Source organism: Pantherophis guttatus, chromosome 1 (genome assembly GCF_059756535.1).
Source record: "Pantherophis guttatus breed Tessera chromosome 1, ASM5975653v1, whole genome shotgun sequence".
In the NCBI taxonomy this organism is placed as follows: domain Eukaryota; kingdom Metazoa; phylum Chordata; class Lepidosauria; order Squamata; family Colubridae; genus Pantherophis; species Pantherophis guttatus.
In genome coordinates, this window is record NC_142063.1 from 185,210,543 (window position 1) to 185,238,169 (window position 27,627).

Below are 27,627 nucleotides of genomic sequence, written 5' to 3' on the forward strand. Positions count from 1 at the left end.
CTCTTCCATCTGATTTTTTTTACCTTCTGTTAAATCCATCTGAAATACAGCCACTGCATCTGATGACATTAAAGTCACAGTAGGTTAGTTTGGTTGGTGAAGAAGGCTTTTCTGTTTGTCTGGTTTTAAGGGTCACCTGAGAGCCAGTTTGATTTAGTGATTAAAGCATCAGACTAGAAACTGTAAGTTCTAGTCCTGCCTTAGACATGAAGTCAACTGGCTGATTTTGAGCTGGTTATTTTCTCTCAGTCCTAGGAAGGAGGCAAAGGCAAACCACTTCTGAAAAACCTTGCCAAGAAAACCTCAGGGACTTGAGCAGGTAGTCTCTGAGAATTGAACATGACTGAACAGAAGAAGAAAAAATAGGTCACTTAAGCCACTGAGTCCAACTGCCACTTAATTTAGGAATTCAAATTAATATATTCAATACAGAAGACTGCCTAGGTTTCACTTTAAAATGTCCAATGAAGAGGTGCCCATCAACTTCCTGGATAATTGGTTCCATTATCAAATACTTTGATATCTTTGTTAATTTTTTTTAAAAGCTCAATCAGGATCTGCCATCTTATGAAATCTATTGCTCTGTGGAACACAAGAGAACAGTGTGTGATCTCTCCTCAATTATCCTTTCTAAAGATAGATACAGATTAACAGAGTTAGAAGGGACCTTATAGGTCATCTAGTCCAACCCCCCACCCCAAGCAATGTCCAGCTTCTTCAATTTCTCTTTGTAGGCCTTAGTGTCTAGTCCCCTGATCCTCTTCATTGACCTTTTTGGAGTCTGTTCAATTTCTCTGAATCCTTAATATATGTTGCCCAGAAGTAAACTTAGTATTTGAAGTGGTGATAATCAAATAGAATAGAGTGGGTTATTTCCTGTGATTTGGAAACTAAGTATCTGTTGATGCAACCTAAAATTGCATTTGCCTTCTTTGCAGCCACATCACACTCTTGGCAATGAATTCAGTTTGCAATCAATTACTAATCCAAGATCTTTTTTGCAAGTAGGTATCCCACATCGTATATCTGTGTATGTAATTTTGTTTCCTAAATGAAGAGATTTGCACTTGTCTTTAAATTTCACTCTGTTACTTTCAGATAATTTCTGCCATGTATCAAGATTTTTGAATTTTATTTCAATCTTCTAGGATATTGGCTATCCCAGCCAAGTTTTATATCTGTAAATTAGATAAGGGGTTTTTTTTATAGCTTTGCACTCAAACCATTAATGAAATCATTAGCAAAAAATAGAGGACAGAGAATTAATCCTTATGAACCCCATTTGATACCTCTCTCCAATTTGATGAGGACCCTTTCATTAAAGTCTTTGAAGAAGTTTGAGTCACCTATGAACTGTCATGCTTAGCTAAGTTGGCAATTTTAAGCTACGGTTAAGTTTAACTAGTTTAGCTAGTTAACCAATTTAACTCTGTGCATGGTTAAATTTAAGCCATGGTTGAGTTTGAGCCAGCTATGAAATGTCATGCCATTCAGTCCATGCTTAACTAAATTAGCATGTCATTGAATAATTAACCAATGCTTTGTTGAAGTCAAGATATATTGTGTCTGCAACATGTTCACAATCTATTAAAGAAGCTTCTTGTTCAAAACATGAGGTAAGATTAGTCTGGCAAAATGTTTCAAGTTCTTTAGCATCTGCTCTGGGATTTTCACTTGTATTAGTATCAGATTGAGTGGTCTATAGTTTGCTGGATTTTTCCTTTTGTCCATTTTAGTAGACATGGACAATGTCTGCTATTCTCCAGTCATCTGGTATTTTACCAGTTCCAATTTCTCAAATATAATGAATAAAAATTCAGCTAGACCACCAACAACTTCATGACCATGTTTCTATGATTTTCAAGCTTTAAACCTTCCTCTGCATCTGGTCCTATCAAATTTCCTGGTGGAACATATAGCTTCTTGTAGGTGAGGAAAAGACTGAATCAAATTCATATTCATTAGGTGATGTCAAATTTGAGACAGTTCTGTAAAGAAGATATAAAGAACATATTTTGTTGGCAAACAAAAAAAAAAAAAAAACCCCACAAGAAAGAAGCATTACTGAACCATCCATGGATTTGTTTTCTTTTAAAATTCCTACATATATCGGATGGTGGGTTTTGCAAAGCCAAATCTTCCCATCCTACCCACAGTGGGTTTGATCATAATTGTGTATTCCCTCCAACGTACACAATCATAACTGAAATCATAAGGGAGCTCTGTGTTACTTCCTGTCTCTGTTTACACTTCATACTAAAGTAAACTAACTGTATTATGACTTAGCATGATGTGTGAATTTACTGTAAAGTTTAATTTTCCAGCAAAGAAGTTCTATATCCCATCACTTTGCTATAAATTAAAACCATAATCAACCTTAATGTTGATTAAGCCAGAAAGATTCTACAGACAATCTTCTGGTTAAGAAGCAGTAACCAAATATTGGTTTGTTTTTCCTTACTAGTTGTTCCAAAATTCCATGGTGCTCACAGTACACTAACCTAAAGAATATCCAATTTGTGATTAGGGATAGTAAAGGTTGCATAGAGAGAAATGAATGTCACACTTTTGAAGAACAGAACATTTTATTTTGGAGTACTTTATACAGAAACTTAATTGTTTTAGATTCTACCCGCCCCTTCCCCTGCCCCCATCTGTAAAGTTATTTCAAGACAACATAGGTTGTACAATGCCATTTGTTTCTTGTGTTTTGCTTGTCTTCTTGGTTGACTAATAAAAGCTCTACTTTTCAAACTCCTTGTAACTTTCCTGTCTTCTTCAGCCTCTCAGGTATTCTGGCTCCAATGCTTCATCTGACTGTTATAACACCAATGACAGACTTCCCTGCACCCTTTCACTCAGATATGCTGCAAGAGCGGGAGTTTGGGGTTTTGTTTTATTTTATTTTTTTAATTTTTTCCCTTCTGAAGTCAAAAGATCAGAACCTCATAGTTTAGTTGGCTGGCCTGGATGGTTTTAGGGGAACTTCCCACAACCAATTACTATGCTGTAGGGAGTTTCTGTAATGACATCAGAATTCAATTATCATCCTACTACCTCAGGCTGTTACACAGCATGGCTTTAAAAACAGATTTGGTTTCAAGTTATTTTGGTGTTTGAATAACACTATAAATTTGGCATAAAATATATCGGAATTGCCTTCCTCTTTGCGAATGAGTTATTAGAAGTCTAATGCTAACAGCATAAGAAGGGATGCAGGATCTGAAATACATACCTATTTTGGCCAAATCACATACTGGACTTTTTATTGGGTCATCTACCTAGCTATGAAACTTTCAATATTTTGAAGAATTCAAATATTGGAGGTTACAGCTCCAGAAGCACTGATAGTCTCTATGCAGTAGAATCTCATTGGGAGATGGTAATCTCATATCCATATATTCTTCTACTAGGTTCAGGTTTTGTGATGAACACATATGTATGTACAATTTCATCCGGAAAGACACAACACCAAAACTAGGCTGCTGTGTTTCAGATCCTGATTGAGCACATCTGCCAGAAATTTGACCAATTATAATTTCCCAGGCCAAGTCCTTCTATAAAACCTGTATGTTGCCATGATTCCACATGGTTTCCTGATTTCTTTCTTAAAAACATTACTATTATAATTTTGTTCTTGGTTTTCAGTGTGACTTGTATTCTATAACAATAACCTTCTTAGTTCTAATATCCCTCCTACCCCTCAGCAGTTGACCAAGCTCCACCAGTTGGCTATGCAGCAAACCCCCTTTACTCCCCTTGGACAGACCACCCCTGCTTTCCCTGGTACGTACCCAAAATCCCTTTACAGATTTCCTTCTCTTTTTACCTATGCAGTTCTCTCTTTTTCTAAGCTTGGTTTGTTAGATTAAAAGAAATAGGATGTATAATTGCAATGGAAATATTAAGAGAGGACAAGAGGCAGATACGAGAGTTGAGAAAAGGTCAGGTCATATATTTGCAAGTTATGTGTTGCTGTTATCTGCTCTAAGACACCTATGTCAACAATCCTTCAGTCGGGGTAAGGATGCATTCTGCATTGAGAGGCAAAGATTAATTTCTCATACTTGTCCCTGATTGTTTGTGATATTCTATAGTTATACTACTAGGAGTCAAAGATATTTGGATGGCTACTGAATGCTCAGCATTTGAACCACTGCTTTTATGGAAAACTAAGAATAGGCCAGCCTTTTAACTCAACTAGATTTCTGAAAATCATTTCTGAAAAACTCAGAAATGTTAGGAAAAGGGAATATTTTCTGTAGAAAACTAGGATGGCAGATATTATTTACATGTTACTAAACATATGTTTTAATAGCATTGCATTTTATTTGAATGAAAATGTACTTTTTCTGCCATTTTGTTCATCATATTTTGAGCTTCCTAGATGAAGTGACATTGCTTCTCTCCTTGAAGGCAAAAAAAAAAAAATTACATGTATTTCTTCTTTGCTCTTCAGGAGAAAAGCTGCCCTTACATTCCTCCGAAGAAGCTCAAAATCTGATGGGCCAATCCTCAGGTAAAATAAATACAGGCAATACAGTCTTAGAATTCTTTTTGTCATTGCCAAAGTGATAAATAAAGCAGTTGTTCTGATTATATTGATGGGATAGTTTTACTGATGTTCAGGAGGCAAGTCACAGCACAATAATAGTTATGACACTACAATAAGAAAATGGCAGCAGTTAAGACAACCTGGCCCTTTTTCAGAATAACTCTCCAGCAGAATGACACGTCACTGTTAAAATGGCTCCTCTTTAGACCTTAGCTCTTTCATCTTTATGTCTCTCTTCAGCTTTTGAAACTGTTCTTTCATCCCCAAATTTTGGCTTGGAGTAAACAGCATTCTTTCACTTTCCATTGCACATCCCACATACCCTTTCTAAAGGGAACTGTGATTTAGCAGAAGCCATAACAAATTAAAAATCCAAGTAAAACCATTGTGCTCATCCTTAGATCCTGGCTTTGGTTCATAAAATGATTTTTGTATGTTTTGTAGCTGCATAAAAAACATTTACTAGATACTATTAGAAAAGAATGAATGAAGTAAAAATAATATCCATATTAAAAACATCTGCATAAAAATATTTATTTTTAATGTACCATTCTATAAAATATCACTATTATATAAAATTATATAAAAGACTTACAAATGAAAGACATTAATATTATTGTGCTATTATAATAACACATTTACCACAGCATAGTGTGTGACGCCCCATTCTCTATCAATCTGATGATTCACATAATTTTTCCTGGAACTAGGAATATCTCTGAAAATAAATTCAGCCATCAATAAATAAATTTAAAATAAATTCAGATCAGGCCGCAAGACTCCATAAAATCCTTGTCCTTACAGCTACAATCCTATACAGCTGTATATTTTATTGGCTTTGTTAAAAACGTTACAAATCAAATCTGTAAATTGATGGGTGCGGAGTTCAGTATTACTAAGCTTCATTTCTAAGTTTCAGCAGACTGAACTAGTGTTTGGATTATTCCTTATTGACTCTATTCTCTCATATTCCTGCTTATTTCTTCGCAGGTAGTGGAAAGCAGACTATGGCTTCTCTCCCATCCCTTTCTTTTTGGTTTTTGGTTAGTACTGTGTATTATGCTGAAAATTCTCAGCATCTAGCATGGAGTAACTTACCTTCAAACAATTCAGAAAGAGGCTCAAAACCAGATTTCGTTACTGGGCAGTATTACAAAAACAGATTCAGATTGATCCCAGCACAGTTCCATGGAAGTAAATCTTATTAGTCTTAATGGAACATATTTCCAAATTTCTGTGCTTTCTCTGAGACGCAGTCTGCAAACTATCATTGTCAACACTTATAAATATTTAATATGAATATCAATGGAGATCATGAAGTTGGAATTATACCAAGTCTTCCCTAGCAACTTTTCATTAGCTGATCTGGAAAGTTTCATAACTACAGAATATTTCATAGACTATATATCTTACACATCCACTGTTTTTTTAATAAGGTACACATTATAAGATTGTTCACATATTGTATTTGTGCATGTTATGAGTTATTCATAACAAAGAGCCTGTTCATTTAGATTTTTTAAAAAATTACTGCATGTACCTACACCCTGGAAATCTTGTGATTAATTCATATGTAGATTTTAAGTAGATTTGTATCTTCAATCTATTCACGTGGCTAAGATTGAATGCAAAGTTCTAACAAGAAGCAATTTAGGCACTGGAAGCTCACTATATAAATACAGATTTTTTTAAAAAATGATAACTTGTAATCGGGTGATTATGAATGTATTTTCATTCTTTGTCTTGGAGTTGTATTGATTTCAGAAAGCCATATATTGTGCATACTGTTCCATTAAAGGTTGCCCAACAGGCTGCACAATTTTTTATGCATTGTCATAACAAAGTTTTTAGAATAGTGTTCACTCTTATACTTGGACAAACTACTGTCGTTCTGTGGCTCTTATTAAAAAGCAGAATTCCTAGTTTTCGTGATGGCCACTTTTTATTAGATATTAGACAGTGAATTTTAGTCCCACTGTAGGCATGAAAACTTGGCTGGGTGACTCTATTAGTTATAAAGTAATAAAGGTGGGATTTTGAAAAAAAATATTACAAATAAATATTACTTGGGTTTTGGGCATTTAACTATTTAGGCTACATTAACAAGTGATTAGGTCATTGCTTTCCATTCTGAAACATTTACATTGCAACATGTTCCTGTGGGAATTATGTGGAATTATAAAGAATTAACTGTAGCAGTACAGTTCCAGTATTACTGTACATTTTTAAAAACATAGTTTTAGAAAACAGATTATGATGTCTACAATTTATTGGCTGAAGTCCACATTTCTCTTTGGATCTCTGTAATTTCAGTACAAAGAATATGTTATCTAAATATGTAAAAACATTCATTCTATTGTGGATTTACTGCCTATAATAATTTGTTTTTGTACTTTGCAAATATATATATAAATAATCCTTGCTATTAACTCTCAAGGTCATAAGAAATTCCATTTCCCTACTGGCAAAATATGTCTGTCATTTTCATGCTATATAATTTAAAGTAATTTTGCTATAAAACTACATTATTTCACCAGAACTGGGTTTAAAATTCCTCTTCCTTGAAATGGCATCCATACGACAGTGAGCAGCACAGAGAATATTCATTCATTCTTGGGAGGGGGGGGTGGGGTGGGGGGTGGGATTTAAAATAACTATAATAGTTTGCTTCCTAAATAGCCACAAGTACTCCCTAATATTTCTAAGCAGCTGTATCTTTTATTTCATCAACCAATAGTGACATTTTGAGCACTAAAAACTGAAAATGGAGTATTGGCCAGCTTGTTTATTCCAAAAGGCAAAAAAATGAGCTGAGGATATCAGTATTCAAAGAACACAGTATCACTGCATTAGAATCTATTGAATTGTCATCTAGTGAAATATTACAGCAACTGCTCTCAGAGCTCCATTTTTTATCTGTTATTTATTGAAACCTTCAATCTTCCTTATCCTTTGGCTCTAGTGCAGTCTGGAAATTCACAAGATCTGCTATTTTGGTGAAATGCCATCAAAAGTGCAATACTTTTTCCTCAAACAATGACAATTTTCTCTTACATATGCTCAGGTTTGGATGCCAATCCCCCGGCCAGTACTCATGAACTCACCATTCCCAATGATGTGAGTATTGCATCTCGTGTTCTGCTTATCATTTGATAAATGTATGCAGCCAACAATGACTTCTCATTGTGACATGGTGTCCAAAAAGCCCCTTCATTGACTTTAGGCATGCAAGTTCATTTGTGGGTACATAAAGCTATTAAACCGATAAATAAAGCAAAGATTTTGGGAGGTCTGCTTTTGCTAACTTTCTTGGTGCTTGGAAAATTTGCTTGGTTAGCATTCCTGATAAACAACAGCATTTTTTGCTTGAATCAAGGACTCCAGTTTGAAAGATCTGCCCCTTTCAGCTGGATATCTAAAGCCTACCATGCTATCATATGAGAAGGGAATTGTTTTCCTCACCCATCCCAATCCTGATCCGTTTCATTATGGCCCTTCTTTTGTGATGGAAGGATATGTTGTATGTCTGAGTACTCCTATATTAGAATAGTTCTTTTTCATTGGAATGGTGTTCATGTAAAAGTGTCATAGTCTCATATTTCAGACACAACATGCAAAGCAACTCAAACCAAAGAAAAAGAAATCAAATATATTGTACTTCTTTTGGAAATACTAGTGAAGAAATTGTACTCTTATTAAGTTTAAAAGCTCAATTTTGTTTGTTTGTTTGTTTGTTTTATTCCTGAACTGCCCTTTTCTCTCAGGTAGAGAGTCTAGACAGTATACAACGAAGTATTAAAATATAAAAACAATATATTAAGTTGAAAAACTTAAGAGAGAAGGATGATAAAACTTTGTTAAAATTAATTCAAAGATAGAAGAGGGGTTCTCAGGGCATAGCCAACCCCATAGCTGCTCACTCCTTTGGACTTCTCATGCGAGGCTGCAGAGCCTATTTTAACTTCTTTTCAGAAAGCCATGAAAGTGTGTGTGTGTGTGTGTGTGTGTGCGCGGGGGGAGAATATTCCATTGGACAAAGAAGGTCTCTTCCTAGATCCCACCAGTTGGATTTCTTTAGCAGACTGGGTCTGCAACATATCTTCCCTGTCTGATTGGGTGGGACAGGCCAATGTTTTTATATGATAGAAATGAAAATAAAAAGTCTCCATTCTAAGGTATAATTTTTATTGTTTTAGAATGAATGGCTCTTTTCTATTTCTATGTAAAATGATTGTAAAAAAGATTCTATTAATTAATAATAAATCCAATAGGCATTTCAAGTTGTTTTAAAAGTTAAAACTTTTACTGTTGTAAACCATTGTTCGATTAACAGTAGCCAAAATAATGTACAAAATGAAATCATCTCTATGTTCTAAATTAGGGCATCTATATAGAGAAATGAAGATGGATATTATCACATGTACAATAGAATTATATATTCTAGGTTTAGCCTAGAATGATATGTATCAGAAGAAATAGACATGAAATGGCATGGCTATTTTCTTGCAGTGTTTAAGTACCGTATTTTTCGGAGTATAAGGCACACCTTAGTTTTTTGGGAGGAAATGGGGGGGGGATTCTGCCTACCAGGTATTCATCTGGCTAGTCCCAGCACATTAGTTCGCTCGCTGGTTTTGAGGTTGGGGCTGGTTGGGCCATCAGCTTCAGCACATTAGTTTGCTTGCTGGTTTTGAGGTTGGGGCTGGTTGGGGCTGTGCTTCTAAAGCTGATTGTCGGAGGGAGCAGCAATCAGAAAAGCAGGCAAAGCACGGAAGATCGCTTCGCTCATGTTGGGGCTGAAAAACAGCTTCAAAAGCAGCAGCTGACCCTCAGAGGGAGCTCCAGTGACTAAAGCAGGCAAAGTGCAGAAGGGGTAAGAGAAGGCAGCAGCTGTTCTGGGTAGCCAATTTGGGCACCGCCTGGGGTTACATTTGGAGTATAAGACGCACCCAAATTTTCAGCCTCTTTTAGGAGGGAAAAAAGTGCATCTTATACTCCAAAAAATACGGTAGCTTAATTTATCCTGCATTAATCTATGAAATGAGTTGCCTTATTGCCTTATGCCTTTAGGCATAAAGCCAGTAGCTATCAATATGGACAGGCAATAGGTTCGGGATGTTTGAAAAGATTAGCAATTTAAAGAAATAGCCATCCCTCACAATGTAAAAGCACTGATAGCACTATCACTTAGCACTTAAGACTTATATACCACTTCAGAGTGCTTTACAGCACTCTCTAAGCAATTTACAGAATCAGCATATTGCCCTCAACAATCTGGGTCCTCATTTTACCAATCTCAGAAAGATGGAAAGCTGAGTCAACCTTGAGCTCTGTCAGGATCGAACTCCAGGCTGTGGGCAAAGTCAGTCTGCAATACTGCATTCTAACCATTGCGCCACCACAGCTCCTAATGATAATCATAATGAAGTGTTAGAGAAAATTTCCACAGAATAAGTATAATTAACTTCCAGAATAGACCTAATTTAAAGTATTCTAGACTGTGACTTTGAAACTCAATAGTTGTCAGTTTCTCTAGTTGTCATTTTTGATTTTGATTTTATTTTATTTTATTAGATTTGTATACTGCCCTACTCCCGAGGGACTCAGGGCGGTGAACAGCCAAAAAATAAAACACATAGATTACAAAATTTGACTTGAACTAAGTGTCTTACAAACGTATAAAATGATATATTTCAATGCAGGATGGCAAGCCACAGTGCCACTGTGATTCTACTCAGATGAAGTCCGGAATGAATAGATTATTGTAGTAAGAACAGTCTCCCTATCTTAGAGTTTCTCAAGTTGCAGTTATAATTCGAATACACAAATGTACTAGATCAAGACATCTATTCAAAAGAAGGTCAGCAGATTCATTCACTATACCCGATTATCAATGTTATTTAAACCAAAGTAGAGTAGAAAGGCAGAATATACAAACATAATTTTTTGGGAAAGCAAAGAACCTCCATCTAGTTATGACTAAATCCAAATATGATGTTCCATAAATACAATTTTCTCAGAACAGTTTGGGTTTCCTAGCTATCAGTAGGACCATAAGGTTCCAAGGCACCTGTCAAGCCAGAAGATTTAATTGATACTGAACTCCTTCATGGCAAAACTTCCACATTCTAAGATACTAATGAGCAAACATGTTCATGAAATACAGCTTATTTCTGTTCTTAATTTACTCTAATTAGAAATTCTAAATGTTCACTGAAATTGCGGAAGTACAAATGTGCATTTTTTTAAAATTTGATTTATATGCCGCCCTTCTCCAGAGACTCAGGGCGGCTTACAATGCGTTAAGCAATAGCCTTTTCTTCAGTATGTCTTATATTACACAGCTCAAGAAAATCTACAATTTAGATGTAATTTGCTCTTTCTTAAAATCCACTTGTTCTGTCAGGGTTGTCTGTCTCTCCCACTCTCTCTCTTTATCTTTCTGTCTCCTGTAACTATGTACAGGTTGTCTTCAACTTACAATTTCAGTCATAAGTCATTGCGATCATAAGTCGAGTGACCATGTGACTGGACTTGATTTTATTACTGTTTTTATGATGGTCATTAAGCAAGTCATTAACAAATCAAATGGTCCTAAATCTGAATCCAGCTTATTCAGTAGGCATTTTTTTGCTTTATCCGGTAGGCATTTTTTGCCTTTCTCTTGGCCAGAAAATGGAAAAAAAAAAAAAAAAACCCTGTGCAAAACACAATCACAGGATCATAAATGTGAGCTAGTTACCAAGCAGCCAAAATACAATCAAGTAACCATGGGATGATGCAGGTTGTAAGTAACTTTTTTCAAGTCCATCATAACATTGATCAGTCATTAAGCAAGCAGTTGAGGAGCACTTGTATCTACCTATGCTACAAATTGCAAAATAAATAAGTTGATATTGGTCCTGAAGATTGCTTCTCCAGGGCTTTGATGTGTGAATAGATAATTTTGGACTATAGACCCCACAATCCCTTGTCACTGGCAATTCTCACATTCCATAAATCCAGTTAAGTTTTAGCTAAAGAGAAAGCAAATGTTTAAAACAATTTCTGACGAGCAAAATTTCTATTTAATATCTTATGAAATTTTAATGGATGTCGCAATATTTGAGTCCTAACTTGAAAAGTCTTTTGTTTGGTCAGGTGTTTTTTTTTTAATTTGTCCATTAAGAAGGTTTTGGCTTGGCTTTCACTTTCCATCCTTTCTCTGCTTGTTTTTACATCTAAATATTTATGATTATATGTAGGATGGTTGAATGTTTACTGTTGTTATTTATATTACTAAATATATATTCCAATTTGCTGTTTTATAGTAGAATGATTCGTCTTCTCAGTTTTGCTTGTGACTACTGACTCACTTCTGCTCCAGGCCAAACACTTCAAGAAGAGAAAGAAGCCCAGTAGTCAGTCCATTGACTAAGCAATTGATACGCCCTCCTGTCTCAGTTGCTTCCTTAGAGCAGAAGCCCCCATACCATTCTGAGCATATAGGGAGGAGAAAAAAGAGTTGTCTGGTTTATGTGGGTGACAGAAACCAGGAGAGAACTAGATAAAGCCTGGGCCTGCAAAACAAACACTATTTGTGATTGTGTTGTAGAACAGGAGATCCTTCAGGCCTCACCTAAGGCTGCCCCTAACCATCTGTATGTTATGACACAGGCAAAATGGAGCATGAGATTCATTGCAGTTGGGTGGTGGTCAGTGGTGAAATCCAATTTTTTTTACTACCGGTTCTGTGGGCGTGGCCTGGTGGGCGTGGTGTGGCTTGGTGGGCGTGGCAGGGGAAGGATACTGCAAAATCTCCATTCCCACCCTGCTCCAGGGGAAGGATACTGCAAAATCCCCATTCCCTCCCCACTCCTGGGGGAAGAATATTGCAAAATCTCCATTCCCACCCCACTCTGGGGCCAGCCAGAGGTGGTATTTACCAGTTCTCTGAACTACACAAAATTTCCGCTACCGGTTCTGCGAACTGCTCAAAATTTCCGCTACTGGTTCTCCAGAACCTGTCAGAACCTGCTGGATTTCATCCCTGGTGGTGGTGGTTTATAAATGCTAAGATTAACCACTTCTGGGAATAAATTCAGTGCTCCATTGTGGAGCCATGCAATCCGTAATCAGCCATAGGAGACAGGAATATTAGGTATAGTGTGTTCGACGCTTTGAGTTACATATAAAAAGGCAGAATAATTATTAAAAATAATAATATACAATTTTTCAGTTGTATATAGGAATGCCTATATGTTCTACATGTGCTATATTCCATCACAACAAAGCATACTTGGCCAGGTGAATCTCATGTACATACCATAGTTAGAAATAACATTTTAAATAAGGAAACATCTAGGAAGATTTCTGCCTTAATAATTCATAGTTTTCTCTAGCTAGTGCAGCTCCAATTTCCATTAGTGATGTTTCCACAGTTATAATGGGTAGTGCTAAAAAACAGTAGTTTGGAAATTGCCCTGTGTAATGTTATAGGAAAGAGCATAGTTATAGCATATTGTTAGTAACAAAACAAAAGGGAAACTAATACTGAGATTTCTGGTCAGTTTTGTGCTATTTGTTGTTCACAATTCTTAATACCATAAGAGTTAGTTTAAGAAAGTCCTAATATCTCTTTTCCTAGTTAATAGGCTGCATAATTGGACGCCAGGGGACCAAAATTAATGAAATCAGGCAGATGTCTGGAGCCCAGATCAAAATCGCCAATGCCACAGAAGGCTCATCAGAACGTCAGATCACCATCACAGGAACCCCAGCTAATATCAGTCTTGCTCAATACCTCATCAATGCCAGGTGAGATTTCCTCCTTAGACCCTCATTCTTATTTTTATCAACTTGTTCATAATTGGTTAAACAAAGTGGCTATAATACTCATAGCATGTTCATTTCCACTGCATCACAGAATCTCCAGGAAGTAAATTTCTGTTGAATACGATGCAGAGCTAGCTGCCCCCTGTGGTACACCTTGGAAAGGATGCAAGTGTGAACCAAATGGGCTAGCAGTCTTAGGCAGCCAAACTACTACTCTGTATTAGCATTGTAGTTTCCTGGCTAATGTAACACCACCATTTTGATTGATATTGTGTAACAATTCAATAAATTATCAGATTAATTGCATTAAATCAAATACTTCTCTCCTTTTTCTTATTTTCCAGTTTATAGCCATTATTTTTCCTTAATTCATCATTTTACTTAGCCAGATATGTCAAATTCTTTTCATTTTAACAATAATTTTTCACAAATAAAAAATTCATTAACATCAAAGTTAAAACAGCTGTTCTTTTTTGTAGTAAATTTATTAGTAACTAGTCTACATACCGTAGATAAGAGAAAAATCTGTTAAACATATGTTTTTTGCTTCTAGTCTTAGCAATTAAGAATAGCATAAGCATTTCTGAGGAATTAGTACCATAAATGTAACTTTGAAAACTAAACTTATTCGTACACTAGTGCAACTAATAAAAATGCTGACCAGCATTATTCCACAGCAAAAAAAAGGTCTTGTTACAGTTTTTAAATGGGATATAAATAATCAATATTGCCTAATACTATCATTTTAAACATTCTCTCTCAGAAAGTTCTGACTGGATTTGATACTTTGGACTATTGGATTTTTCCAAAGGTTCTAGGATAGTTGAAGATGGTAATGTAATACAGGTAGTCCTCGATTTATGACTACAATAAAGCCCAAAATTTCTGTTGCTAAGTGAAACATTTGTTAAGTGAGTTTTGCTCCATTTTATGACCTTTCTTGCCACAGCTGTTAAGTGAATCACTGCAGCTGTTAAGTTAGTAACCCGGTTGTTGAGTGAATCTGTCTTTCCCATTGACTTTGCTTGTGAAAAGGGGGTCACATGAACCCAGGACACTGCATCCATCATAAATATGAACCAGTTACCAATCATCCAAATTTTAATCACATGACTAAGGGGATACTACAACAATTGTAAGTGTGAAAAATGGTCATGTCACTTTTTTCAGGGATGTTGTAACTTCAAATGGTCACTAAATGAACTGTTGTAAGTCGAGGACTACTGTATATGCACTGTTCCAAGTACTGTGGCTATTTGTAATTAAAGTATTGAGATTCTGCCCATTTCCGTTGTGCTTAGAAGCATTTCTAGATTTTTTGATAGGGCACCAGCATTTGGACACAATAGAAATGGACATTAACAGCTACAAGTCACTATATGAAGGATGGAGCATGGTGAATAATACACAAGTCCTTTGATTTCTTCCTCATAAACTGCTGTTTTTCATCTGTATGTATCTTTATTTCTTCTAGGCTGACGTCTGAGGTCACTGGAATGGGCGCACTCTAATTTGTCTCTTGTCATCTTTAATTCTACATCACCTGACTCCATCAAGTTAATTATCCTTCACTCAGCTTGTACAGTCTGCATATTTACTACTTCACATACCTATTTTATCTCTTAGGATATTTTTCTTCAAAAAGGAATGTGTGCATGCACATCCACACTCACACACTCATGTTGATAAGTGTCTTTCCATTTTGTGCTCCTGGTTTTCTTCTTAAAATTTAATTTATGCTCCAGGCCAGTCTGTGTTTCAGATGTAAAGTGCACACTGATCTAAATAGATTTTGCTAGGGTTTTCTTTGATTAATTCTTCAGAGAAGCCATTCTCTTAGCCAGAGTTTAGCTGGACATTGTTACCTTAATTCTCTCGGTTTTTTTTCAGCACCTGCAGTAATTCTGAGACTGAGCCTCATTTAGAGCAAGAGTTGCTTTGAAATAGATATTCAGTTATGTCATTATTCTCTCGGTTTCTAAAACTTATGGGTTCCTGCTTCATCCTTAAAAGTACCCTTTGAATCTGGCATGGTTTCTCCCATTAAACAGAGCAGGCAAGAGCCAGTGAGCATCAGCAGGAAATCTCATTGGTTCCCTCGTGGTTCCTACTGCTCTGCAATGGCATAGCTAGAAAAAGCCCTTCTCATAATCTACAAGAATCAACAAAGGGTGGGGGGGGGGACAGTTTCCTGAAATGTGGAAAACAGAGAGCATGAAACTAAATTAAATTCAAGGTGTGGCAGGAACTGCTCAAAACAGCCACCCACAGACTTTTGGATTTAGGTTAGGAAGCTTCAGTTTCTGTGAGCCAGCTGTGTTTGCCATTGTTTAAATCCAATAAAGTCTGTGCAGCTTTGCTAGTAATAAGTCCTAATGTTGATTTCAGTGTTTTTTTGTTGATGGGGTTTGTGTATCATTTATCTTCTCAATTTATTTCACACTTTGATTGGGAAAGAGAGAACTTAAGATATAGCCATTGGAGTGATTTTTTATAATGGTAGAGTTCAAGTTACACTGAATTCGGGGGCTTTGTGTATAGTAAATGTCATCTAATGAAGACATCCCTCCCCCCTCCAAATGTTTCAGGCACTATTTAAGCAAGCAAACAAACAAAAAAACCAGAAATTCAAGAAGCACAATTCTAAACGTACTTATCCTTGTCTGATTTCCCAGTACACATAGTCCTTGACTTACAACAGTTACATTACGTTTGTAATTCGAGGACTACCTGTAACAGAATTCTAGAATTTCAACATATAACAGAGCATTAGTTTAGGTATAAACTGCTTAGAGAGACCAGAAAGGGATTTATGACCATTTTTCACACTTACAACTGTTGCAGCTTCAAATTCAATTCAAACCTTTATTGTCAATGCACAACATGTGTACAATGAGATTGGATGAGCCCCCTTAGTGCAGCCCCCCAACACAAAATACATCTCAATTACTCATAAGTGAAAGAAAGAAAAAAAAACCCTAACCCAATTAATCATACTAACAGACACACAATCCTATATACATATATATGCATAACATAACATTATATTATATTATATTGCACCATATAGACATGTTGCACGTTGTGCTGGCCCTGAAAGTCTATCATACTGTTGTGGTCCACCAGCAGCCTACAGAGCTGGCAGCAGAGTCGGACAGTGAGGAGGTTGGGGAGGAACATGGGCCAGTCCTGGAGTCTGGGGAAGGCTCGGACGAGGGCTCTGTGTCGGAGGCAGAGAAAGGGCTATCTGGAAGGTACGTGCTGCCTCCGGGCCTCCAGAGTCGGACCTCAGCGAGGCAGAGGACCAGGGGGACCCAGTGCGCACATGAGCAGAGCTGCCAGAAGGCAAGAACAGTTAAAACAAAAGGGACTACTCGGGAGTAGGGCTTGGAGATGATTGGCCCCTCCCATAAGACTTAAAAGAGGAGCAAAGACACCATGGGCTTTGCAGGAAGCAACGTTGTTAATTCTGTTCAGTTTAAAGTCTGAAGCTCTGTTTGATTCTGGACTCCGTGTGGCTTTGCCAATTAGGTCTTTGGCAGCGTGTCAAGGGAGATAAAGGTGGGTGATTATCAGCCTTATCCCCAAGGACTCTTTACAACTATTTGGGACTCATCAGAATTCACAGCTGTTGCAATAAAAGAGGTTTTGGGGACTACTCTTGTGTTTTACTGACTCAGGAAGCCTAGGTCAGAACACATACGAAATAGTTATGGTGTTATGTTGCATTCAGAAGTCTGACAGCCCACAGATAGAAGCTATTTTTCAGCCTGTTCATTCAACTGGCTATGCTTCTATATCTCCTGCCCAATTGTAGGAGAGTAAAGAAGTGCTGACCAGGGTGTGAATCATCCCTAAGGATTTTCCTCACCCTGCTAAGATATTGAGTCCTAGCAATTTCATCTAGTGAGGTCAGGGGACAGCCCATGATATTTTGTGCTGTGCTCATCACCCTTGGTAATGTCTTTCTATCTCTGGCTGTCAAGCCAGCATACCATACTGTAACACAATATGTGGGGATGCTTTCTATCATAGACCGGTAGTAGGAGGTCATCAGCCATTGTCCCACCTTGTTTTTCTGCAAGATCCTATGGAAATGGAGTCTCTGTTGAGCCTTCCTGACTACCTGTATCATATTATTTTTCCAGGTGAGATCTTCACTAAGATGGATTCCCAGGAATTTGAAAGAGGAGACCCTCTCCACACAGCCCCCCTTGATGTAAAGTGGGGCAGGTTCCTCTCTCTTCTTCCGGAGGTTTAGCACCATCTCCTTAATCTTGTTGATGTTTAGGTGCAAGTTGCTTCCTGAGCACCATGTGGATAACTTCTGGATCTCTTCCCTGTTTGCTAGTTTGTCGCCTCCTGTAATAAGACCCAGTACGGTTGTATCATCTGCAAACTTGATGATCACATTAGATGGGTCAGAAGATACACAATCGTATGTGTACAATGAGTACAGGTAGGGACTGAGCACACAGCCCTGAGGAGAGCCAGTGCTGAGCTTCAGGGAGGAGGATATGAAAGACCCAGCCCTCACTGTTTGTGGGGAAGGAAGTCTTTAATCCAGTCACAGGTGAGAGAAGGAAAATTCAAGTCAGTCAGCCTTTCAATGTAGATGCTTGGCAGAACGGTGTTAAAGGCCAAGCTGTGAAATCTATGAAAAGCATTCTGACTTAGTTCCCAGGTTTTTCTAGATGACTCGCTACAGAATGTAGGGCAGTAGCTATGGCATCACCTGTTGACCTATTCCCCCTGTAGGCAAACTGGTATTGGTCGAAATTTGGTGGGAGGCATGACATAAGGTGTTGAAGAACCAGTCTCTCGAAGCATCATCACTACAGACGTTATGTGATCATCCCCATAGTTATGTGATCAAAATTCAGATACTTGGCAACTGGCATGTACTTATAACAGCTGCAGTGTCCCACGGTCATATGATCACCTTTTGCAACCTGGCAAGCAAAGTCAATGGAGAAACTAGATTCACTTAACAGCCATGTTAGTAGCTTAACAATTGCAGTGATTCACATAATACCTGTGGCACAAAAGCTCGTAAAATGGGGCAAAAATAGTTAACAAATGTTTCACTTAGCAACAGAAATTTTGGGCTCTATTGTGGTCGTAAGTCGAGGACTATTTGTATCTTTACAGTATTGAGGGTTTTCACAACCATTAGCTATTAATAATAAGGTGGATGGGCTCAGTTACAATGGCTATGAGTGCACCATTAGAAGACTTGTAAGACCAGGTTGTTATGGAGAAAACCTTTGTGATGCAGAGAGTCAACAATGACTTGATAATTAAAAAAGGCCAGGAATAGTAGATTATATTAACAGTTGGTTTCAATGTTCCCAAGTTTGTAAATATTTCCTTAGCAAAATTCCTTTAGGCCTACTGCCTGTATTTGGCAGGATACATTCCTAAACAAGGGCCAAATATGCCCACAAATTACTGTTCAAATACCCCCCCCCCAAATTAAAAAGAAGTATGTTCTTATTTTAATAGTGGATTACATGTCCTCAAAAGAATCTATATGCCCACAAAATCTTATTGTGTTAAAGAGATTGGGTTGATTTTTTCCCCCCAGCAATCTTTCCTGGCAATATCTTTTCTAAGATGCAAATATCAGAACAGAAAACAATATTTTATTCCAAGAGTGGCCACACAGATTTCTGTAATAGCATAACAATATCAAAAGCTTGGTTTTTACCTCCTTCCTAATGACAATCTTTGTAATAAATGTTAGACCAACATCGTTAAGCTATCACAATTTCACAAATCTCAAATTTTAAAATGTTTTGAAGCAATTAATGAAAAACTAAAACACAGGTTTAGCTCAAACCAGAGCAGTCTAATGAACCTATTTGGGAAAAAGTTCTTTTCTGAAGGTTTGCCATAAAGGAAATGGATAAGCCCTCATCATCATCCAGTAATTCATTTCATCCACATTTTTTTTGTACTGGATAATCAAATGGTCCTGAGAAATAGTCATAATTGTCCCTAAACCATTTAAGGAAGTTGCTTCCGGTTTTCAGTTGAAAATTCAGTGGTAATGCAGATGACCAATGGGCCAATCCTGTCAGTGTGACTATTACAGCTCTGGAATATGGGACCGGCCATGGCGGGGCTGGAAATCTCTGCTCTGGGGTGGCACGTGCAATGCACAACTTTGCAGGTGGTGCAATATGCAAAAAGGAGCGCAGCCCTCTCGGTCCGGAATGAAATAATGGTACTCTTGCTGTGGCGGGGGAGGGGGCTGCGCAAGCAGGCCGAAGCAGCGATTAGAATGGCTGGAAGCTGCAGGAGCGAAGCACTACTTGCACTTGCGTGGCATCAGCATTCCGCCTCAGTATATTTGCACCAGCCAGTGGTGCAAAGCAGCCCTTGTCTCCTGCCGCTTGGGTCTCAGAGCGGTAAACAGCAACTGGTCCGGGGAGCAGCCAGATTTTGCTCTCCATTACGGACATCAGATAGGCCCCCTGCAAGCTCTCGTCTCTCAAGGAGCCCGGCCAAAATTTCCTGCGTTGCTTCAGCGAGCGCTCCTTAAGAGACAAGAACTTGCAGGGGCCCGATCTGGCGTCCACAATGGAGAGCAAAATCCGGCTGCTCCCTGGACCAGATGCTGTTTACCACTCTGAGTCCCAAACGGGAGGAGACGAGGGCTGCTTTGTGTCACCAGCTGGCGCAAATATACCGAGGCGGAATGCTGATGCCGCGCAAATCCTGATGCCGCACTACAGCAGAGAGAAAAAGCCGGATTTTGCTCTCCATTGTGGATGCCAGATCGCCCCCCCCCGCAAGCTCTCATCTCTCGAGGAGCGCTTGCTGAAGTGGCATGGGAAACTTCAGCCGGGCTCCTTGAGAGACAAGAGCTTGCAGGGGGTCAATCTGGCATCCGCAATGGAGAGCAAAATCCGGCTGCTCCCCGGACCAGTCACCGTTTACCGCTCCGAGTCCCAAGCAGCAGGAGACGAAGGCTGCTTTGCGCCACCGGCTGGCACAAATATTCCGAGGCGGAATGCTGATGTTGTGCAAGTTCAAATAGTGCTTCGCTCCTGCACTTCTTCCAGCTCTTGTTGGTGCTCCGCGCACCTCTGTCTCTCAGGGAGATGCTTGACTTCCTCTCAGCCCCAAGACACTGGCTGGCCCATGAGATGAGAAAGAGAGAGAAAGAAAGAGAGAGAGAGAGAATGAGAGAGAGAATGGAAGAGAGAGAATGAGAAAGAGTGGGAGTGTAAGGATCGCCTCTCCTTCCAACTTAAGAAAGTACGAACTCTTGAAACATAGTTGTTCAAAAGGATTCTTTTATTAAGCAGAAGTGAAAACCATCCAGCTAAAGCACAATCTGAATGCCCTTAGGCAAAGCAGTAGGATTAAAGTGGTAGAGACCCCTCCCTTTAAGTCAGAATGCAGATTTCAGCCAATACACAAGTGTGAAGATGTTTTCTTTACTATTTCCTTTGAGAACCCGAACAAACATGCATTCCCACCACTTCCCTTTAAAGTGAGACAACCCACATGGTTATCATAAAAATTCCTGCAGGTAAAGGGAATCTCAGGCTTCCTTGGCGCCAGGATATAGGTTGTAAAATATCTGATGACACAGGCCATGCTAGTAAATCGAATCCAAGTCCCCCCTTCCTCCACTTGAATGGCAGTATCACTTTTAGGGATCTGACATGCTACCCTCCTTAGAAAACAAAAGGGTCCACCTGTAAAAAAAAAACAAATATACACAAGATTTCATGACAGTAGATCAACAAGGTTTGTTAGGGTATTGGGAGTGAAATTTTCTCAGTAAGATTGGAGCCCTAACGTGATGTTTAGCGACCCATTCATTGTGTGCTGATGGTAAATGTTTCCAAGCAACTAAGTATTGGACTTTCCCTCTGTGGATCCTAGAATCAAGGATTTCCTTGATTTCAAAGTGTTGTTCACCTTCAATCATGATGGGAACAGGTGGTGTAGATGCAGGTGGTCTGAGGGATGAGATTACTTCTCGTTTGAGTAAACTGATATGGAATACTGGGTGGATCTGCCTGAGTGTCTTTGGAAGAAGTAGTTCAACTGCTACTGGATTGATGATTCTAGTGATGGGGAAAGGTCCAATGAACTTTGGCCCTAGTTTCTTTGATGGTTGTAATGATTTCAAGAATTTTGTAGATAAGTATACTCTGTCTCCAATATGAAAGGGTTTGGGTTCCATCCTTTTCTTGTCAGCTTGAATCTTAAAAGCTTCTCTAGCTTCCTGTAAGGCTAATCTAACCACTGGCCACGTCTTTTGCAAATTATCCATCCACTCCTTAAGTGAGGGGATGGTGGGTTCTTCTGTGGGTAGTTCAGGCATGGGGCTGAAATCCTGGCCTGTTGCTACTCTAAAAGGGGTAAAACCAGTGCTTGAATGTACAGCATTATTAAACGCAACTTCAGCAAAAGGCAAAAGTTTGGTCCAGTTATCCTGTTGAAAATTAATGAAACATCTTAAATATTGTTCTAGTACCGAGTTCAAAATTTCAGAATTACCATTAGTACAAGGATGAAAAGATGTGCTCAACCCCTGGCCAGTACCAAGTAAACCCAAAAATGCCTCCAAAAGTTGGAGGTGAATTGAGCCCCTCTGTCAGAGATGATTCTTTGTGGAGCACCATGAAGTCGATAAATGTGTATTAGGAATAATTTGGCTAAACTTTTAGCAGTTGGGATCTTTTGGCAGGGTATAAAATGTGCCTGTTTTGAAAATAGGTCTGTCACAACCCAAATAACAGTATTTCCCTCACTGTTTGGCAATTCCACGATGAAATCCATAGCGATCTCTCTCCAAGGCCCTGAAGGTTCAGCTACCTTCTGCAATAGACCTGGGGATTTCCCCTGATGTCTTTTTGCTGCTGCACAAATGGGGCAGCTAGCTACATAGCTTTCTATGTCTTTTTTTAGTGATGGCCACCAAAATTGTCTTTTAATCAGGTGTAAAGTTTTCACAAACCCAAAATGTCCAGCTAATTTGGAGTCATGGCACCGTACCATTAAGTATAGTCTTTGACTTGCAGGGACATACAACTTCCCCCCCACCCAAGCCAAGTCTTCTTTCATCAGACAGCTGGATTTGTTGTTCAAAAACCATCCATCGGTGGCCAATGCTTGTTTAAAATTTTGGGTGATGTCATTGTCCGTCACTGTTTCTTGTTTTTCCTGGGATCTGGTGACTACTTTAGCGGCTAGTTGATTGTTTTGTACTATAGGTTTGATTACGTCTGACTTTGCACTAATGTATTGCGGTTTTCTGGATAGCGCATCCGCCAGAAAGTTTTTCCCCCTGGGAGGTATTTTAGAGTAAAATCAAACCGTTTAAAGTACTGAGCCCATCGTACTTGTTTTGGGGAGAGTTTCCTTGGGGTGTTCTGTCCCCGTACCCCACACGCACCCCCACAGACGGCCCAGAGTTAATAAGCCACACAACAAAACTCTATGAAGATAAAGCTGGCAGCAACCCAGTGGCTAGCTGCCAATTCAGACTTTACTCACACAAAACAAAGATTAGACTGCTAGCATTCTGATAAAACAGGCAGAGTGTCAACAATACAAGGATTAATCCAAATGCAGTCCGATAAAGCAGGCAAAGTCCAGTAACACAGAGATCATGGAGTATTTCCAGTTTTTGCTCGTCACAAACTGAACCGGCCACCACACCCACATTTATACCCTGTGGGGTATGGTCCAGTGACTCAGCTAATCTCTGGCACGCCTTCCCTTCTGCTGTGCACACTTCTCCCTGCACCTCTGTCGCGGGTCCAGCCAGCACTTATCTTCTTCATCGCTGTCCACCTGTGGCTGCGGGGACGTGCTTGGCTCTGAGCCTATCGTTTGGCCTTCGGTGTCCTCCGGAGGCATTGCCAGAGAGGAGGGTCCTGGAGAGGGAGGCCTTGCCAACTCCTCTCCCTCACTCTCAGAGTCTGCATCTGTCGATAGCCCAGGCTCAGGCAACGGAGCCACAACATGGGGTCTTTAGGGCTTCTAGACTTTTATGATCAGTCCAGACTTCAAAAGGGGTCTTACTGCCTTCTAGGAAGTGCCGCCAAGTTAACAGTGCCCAACGAACTGCATACGCCTCTTTCTCCCAAATAGCCCACCTTTGCTCAGTCTCATTCAACTTTTTGGATGTGTAAGCGCAGGGTTGTAGTTCGTCTTGCTCATTCTTCTGAAGCAGGACCGCTCCTATTGCCACATCGCTGGCATCTGCTTGTATGACAAATGGTTTCTCCGTGTCCGGGTGTTGTAGAATTGGTTCTGCCGGGAACAGCCGTTTAAGTTTTTCAAATGCTGCCTGGCATTCCATAGTCCAGTTCAATGGTTGCTTTGGTTTAGGGTTATCCTCCCCCTTTGTTTTTAAGAGCTTGGTGATGGGGAGGGCAATCTGAGCGAACACAGGGATAAACTGGCGGTAAAAGTTGGCAAACCCCAGGAAGCACTGTTTACGTGTGCGTGGAGGGTCCCAAACAAGTACAGCCTGCACTTTTAGAGGATCCATCTCAATCCCCTGGTGTGAAATGCGGTATCCCAAATAGTCAATCTTCTCTTGATGGAATTCACATTTGGAAAGTTTGGCATAAAGTTTGGCAGTGTGGAGTTTGTTTAAAACTGCCCTGACTAGTTTTACATGTTCTGCTTTGGTCTCGGTATAGATTAAAATGTCGTCCAAATAGACCAGAACCCCCTTATATAAATGCTGATGCAGCACTTCATTTATTAACTGCATAAACACTGCAGCAGCTCCTTGCAACCCAAAGGGGAGCACCTTAAATTGGTAGCAGCCAAGGGGGGTGTTAAATGCCGTTTTCCACTCATCCGCTTCCTTAATTCTGACATGGTAGTAAGCCTCCCTTAAGTCCAGCTTTGAAAAAATTTTCCCTTTAGCGAGGTGTGCTAACATATCTTTCATAAGGGGGAGAGGATACATGTTCTGCACACTGATAGTATTAAGGTTTCGAAAGTCAACACATAGGCATTTTGAGCCATCTTTTTTCTCTCTAAACAACACTGGAGCTGCAATTTTTGGTCGGGCTGGCTCGATGAAACCCCTTGCTAGGTTTTTCTCAATAAATGTTCTCAGCTCTTCCAACTCCCTCGGTGACATGCTGTACATCTTGGGTTTAGGGAGTTTCACGCCGGGTAAGATTTCTATTGCACAGTCAGTGGCGCGGTGGGGGAGGGGGAGAGCTCATCTGAGGCTTTTTCGCTAAAAACCTCAGCTAAATCCTTGTATTCTATGGGTATGCCCTCAGTTGGTGTGGCGTGACCAGGCATGGCTGTTTCTCGATTCTCTGCCCGCTCAAGTCCTTTATGTGGATACTCAGCAAAAGTCACCTTCCTCTGAAATTTTATGATGCCTTGTTTCCAATTGATTTGTGGGTTCCATCTTTTTAGCCACGCAAGGCCCAGAACCAACGGCCATTCCATGCCAGGTGCCACTATAAAGGTAAGCCTTTCCTCGTGGCTTCCAATGCCTATATGTAGAGGCACTGTGGCCAGAGAAGCTGGCTCCCCTCCTGCTATTGACCCATCTAGTTGGCAGAAAGCAATGGGGGTTTTCAGCTTTCTTACGTTAATCCCTAACTTCCCTACTAAGGTTGGGCTGATCAAACAACGGGTGCACCCTGAATCCACTAGGGTGGGGATACTTATCTCCCTGTCCTGGTTTGGGATAAATAGTCTTAAGGGGAGGGCAAGCGGTTTAATTGGTTTGCTTATCAGTAGCTCATCATCTGGATTGCTTCCGAACGAGTGTGATTCCTCCTGTTCAGATGCCAGGGTTTCTTCCCCAAAGAGGGGAGGGGATGGGATTTCTACGGTCTCCCTGCTCTTCAGAGCAGTCTCCTTCCCACGCCGACCCGGTTTTTCAGGACCCTCCCCCAGTGGATGGTTCCGGGCGGGTGTTTGCGAACGACACTCTGCAGCTCAGTGCCCTTCTTTTCCACACTTGAAACAGGCTGAAGATCTCGGGGAGAATGCAGTTTGTGGTTTGTGGGGCTCCTGCTTCCATTGAGGTGGGGATTTCTTCCATGCTCGCCCCGCTCAATACTGGTTTCTGGCCATATCGATCTCAGCTTCTTCGGCGGTGACATACCATTCATGTAGGTCATTCGGTGCCCCTCGGGCCACGCAGGCATTGTATAGATCATCACTCAGTCCGTCCTTGAAACAGCTCACCAAAATATCTTCCGGCCAGTGCACACGACACGCGAGGTCCCGGAATTCTTCAGTATACTCTGCTACTGGCCGTCGCCCCTGCCTCACCACCTTAATGCGGTCACGTGCTTTGCAATCTGCCAGTGGGTCCTTGAACCGACGTTGCAGGGCCATCATGAAACCGTCGAAATTCCGCAGTTCTGGTGCGTTGGCGTTATGTAGGGTCACCATCCATCTGGCTGTGGCACCCTCTAGAGCTAGGGTCACAACTCGCACTCGGGAGCCTTGGGTTTGGAAATCACGCCCATACTTTTGCATGTAGGTGAGCACATGTGCCACAAAGAATCCTAATTGTTGCGGATTCCCATCAAACTTCACCCCAAGGGGGGGAGTTTCTCTTTCCAGTTGAGGAGCCCGGGGTTGGTTGGGAATGGGCGCCGGTGTGCGTGCTGCCTGGGGGGAGGGTTTGCTGGGTCTTCTCCCGCTGCTGCTGCACCATCTGCTCGATAGGCAGGCTCCAGGAGGGGGGTGCCTCCCCTGGCATCATCAACGACTGCTGCCCTTTCAGTGCTCTTTGGTTGTTGTCCTGGCTCCCTTCGGATGTTAAGATTTTCCAAAGTCTCCATCACCAATTGGGTTATATGCCTCTTCAGATAGTCCTCCCTCAGGGGTGCTTCGGTCAGTCTCCCCTGGTCAGTAAGGGCTTCTAGTTCCAGTATCCACCCCGGTTTTCGGTTGCCACGGTTGAGGGTGACTCCTCTGGTTCTCTCATCCCAGCCATCTTTCTTCCCAATGCCAATCGACCAGCGGGGTTTTTCCGGATTCCCCAGGGTTACCTCATCCTCTCTGATGGGTTACACGAGACAGGCATCCGACTGGGTGGCGGTTGCTGTCTCTCCCCAGCAATCGGTTTCTCCCAGCTCTCTGCTTAGTTCAGACATGGTTTGCAAGGTCCCCTCAGTAGAGCGAAGATTGCTTCTCTGGGTTGACCGTTTTGCAGATTGTGCTTTCTGTAAGGATCGCCTCTCCTTCCAACTTAAGAAAGTACGAACTCTTGAAACGTAGTTGTTCAAAAGGATTCTTTTATTAAGCAGAAGTGAAAACCATCCAGCTAAAGCACAATCTGAATGCCCTTAGGCAAAGCAGTAGGATTAAAGTGGTAGAGACCCCTCCCTTTAAGTCAGAATGCAGATTTCAGCCAATACACAAGTGTGAAGATGTTTTCTTTACTATTTCCTTTGAGAACCCGAACAAACATGCATTCCCACCACTACCCTTTAAAGTGAGACAACCCACATGGCTATCATAAAAATTCCTGCAGGTAAAGGGAATCTCAGGCTTCCTTGGCGCCAGGATATAGGTTGTAAAATATCTGATGACACAGGCCATGCTAGTAAATCGAATCTAAGTCCCCCCTTCCTCCACTTGAATGGCAGTATCACTTTTAGGGATCTGACAGGGAGAGAGAGAGAAGAAAGGGGGAGAGAGATGGGACAGAGAGAAAAAGAATCAGAGAGAATGAGAGAGAATGAAAGAATGAGAGAAAGAAACAGAGAGAAAGAGAGAGAGAATCAGAATGAGACAGAGAGAGAGAGAGAGAAAGGCAGAGAATGAAAGAGAGAAAGAGGCAGAATGAGAGAGAGAAAGACAGAGAGAGACAGAATCAGAGAATGAGAGAGAAAGAATGAAAGAGAATCAGAGAGAGAGAATCAGAATGAGAGAATCAGAATGAGAGAGAGAGAGAGAAAGTGGGTAGAGAAAGAGAAAGAGATTAGAGAGAGAATGAGAGAGAATGAGTGGGAGAGAGAGAGAAAGAGAGAATGAGAGAGAGAGAGAGACAGAGAGAATCAAAGAGAGAATCAGAGAGAGAATCAGAATGAGAGAGAGAGAGTGGGGGAGAGAGAAAGAGATTAGAGAGAGAATAAGAGAGAATGAGTGGGAGAGCGAGAAAGAGGGAGAGAAAGAGAAAGAGACAGAATGAAAGAGAGAGAATGAGAGAGAGAGAGAGAGAGATGGAGAGAATCAAAGAGAGAATCAGAGAGAGAGAGAGAATCAGAATGAGATAATCAGAATGA

General features: G+C 40.3%; 1 protein-coding gene across 45 annotated transcripts in view; it reads left to right on the top strand.

Moving 5' to 3' along the window:
- PCBP3 (poly(rC) binding protein 3) overlaps positions 1-15,745 on the top strand; it is a 76,227-nt gene extending 60,482 nt beyond the window's left edge. For 9 of the 45 annotated variants that reach the window (XR_015732185.1, XR_015732180.1, XR_015732201.1 and 6 more), the window contains 5 exons: positions 3,711-3,786; positions 4,460-4,519; positions 7,620-7,672; positions 13,182-13,351; positions 14,844-15,745. Coding sequence is in view for 35 of the 45 variants with exons in the window: in XM_087885983.1 (XP_087742109.1) it covers positions 3,711-3,786; positions 4,460-4,519; positions 7,620-7,672; positions 13,182-13,351; positions 14,844-14,880 (396 nt within the window). In the remaining 10 variants the exon portion in view is untranslated. Of the gene's footprint in view, positions 1-938; positions 1,005-3,707; positions 3,787-4,459; positions 4,520-7,619; positions 7,673-13,181; positions 13,352-14,843 lie in introns of those variants that run through there. The other 36 variants (XM_087885889.1, XM_087885892.1, XM_087885887.1 and 33 more) reach the window with 12 other exon arrangements.
- The last annotated feature ends 11,882 nt before the right edge of the window (positions 15,746-27,627 follow it).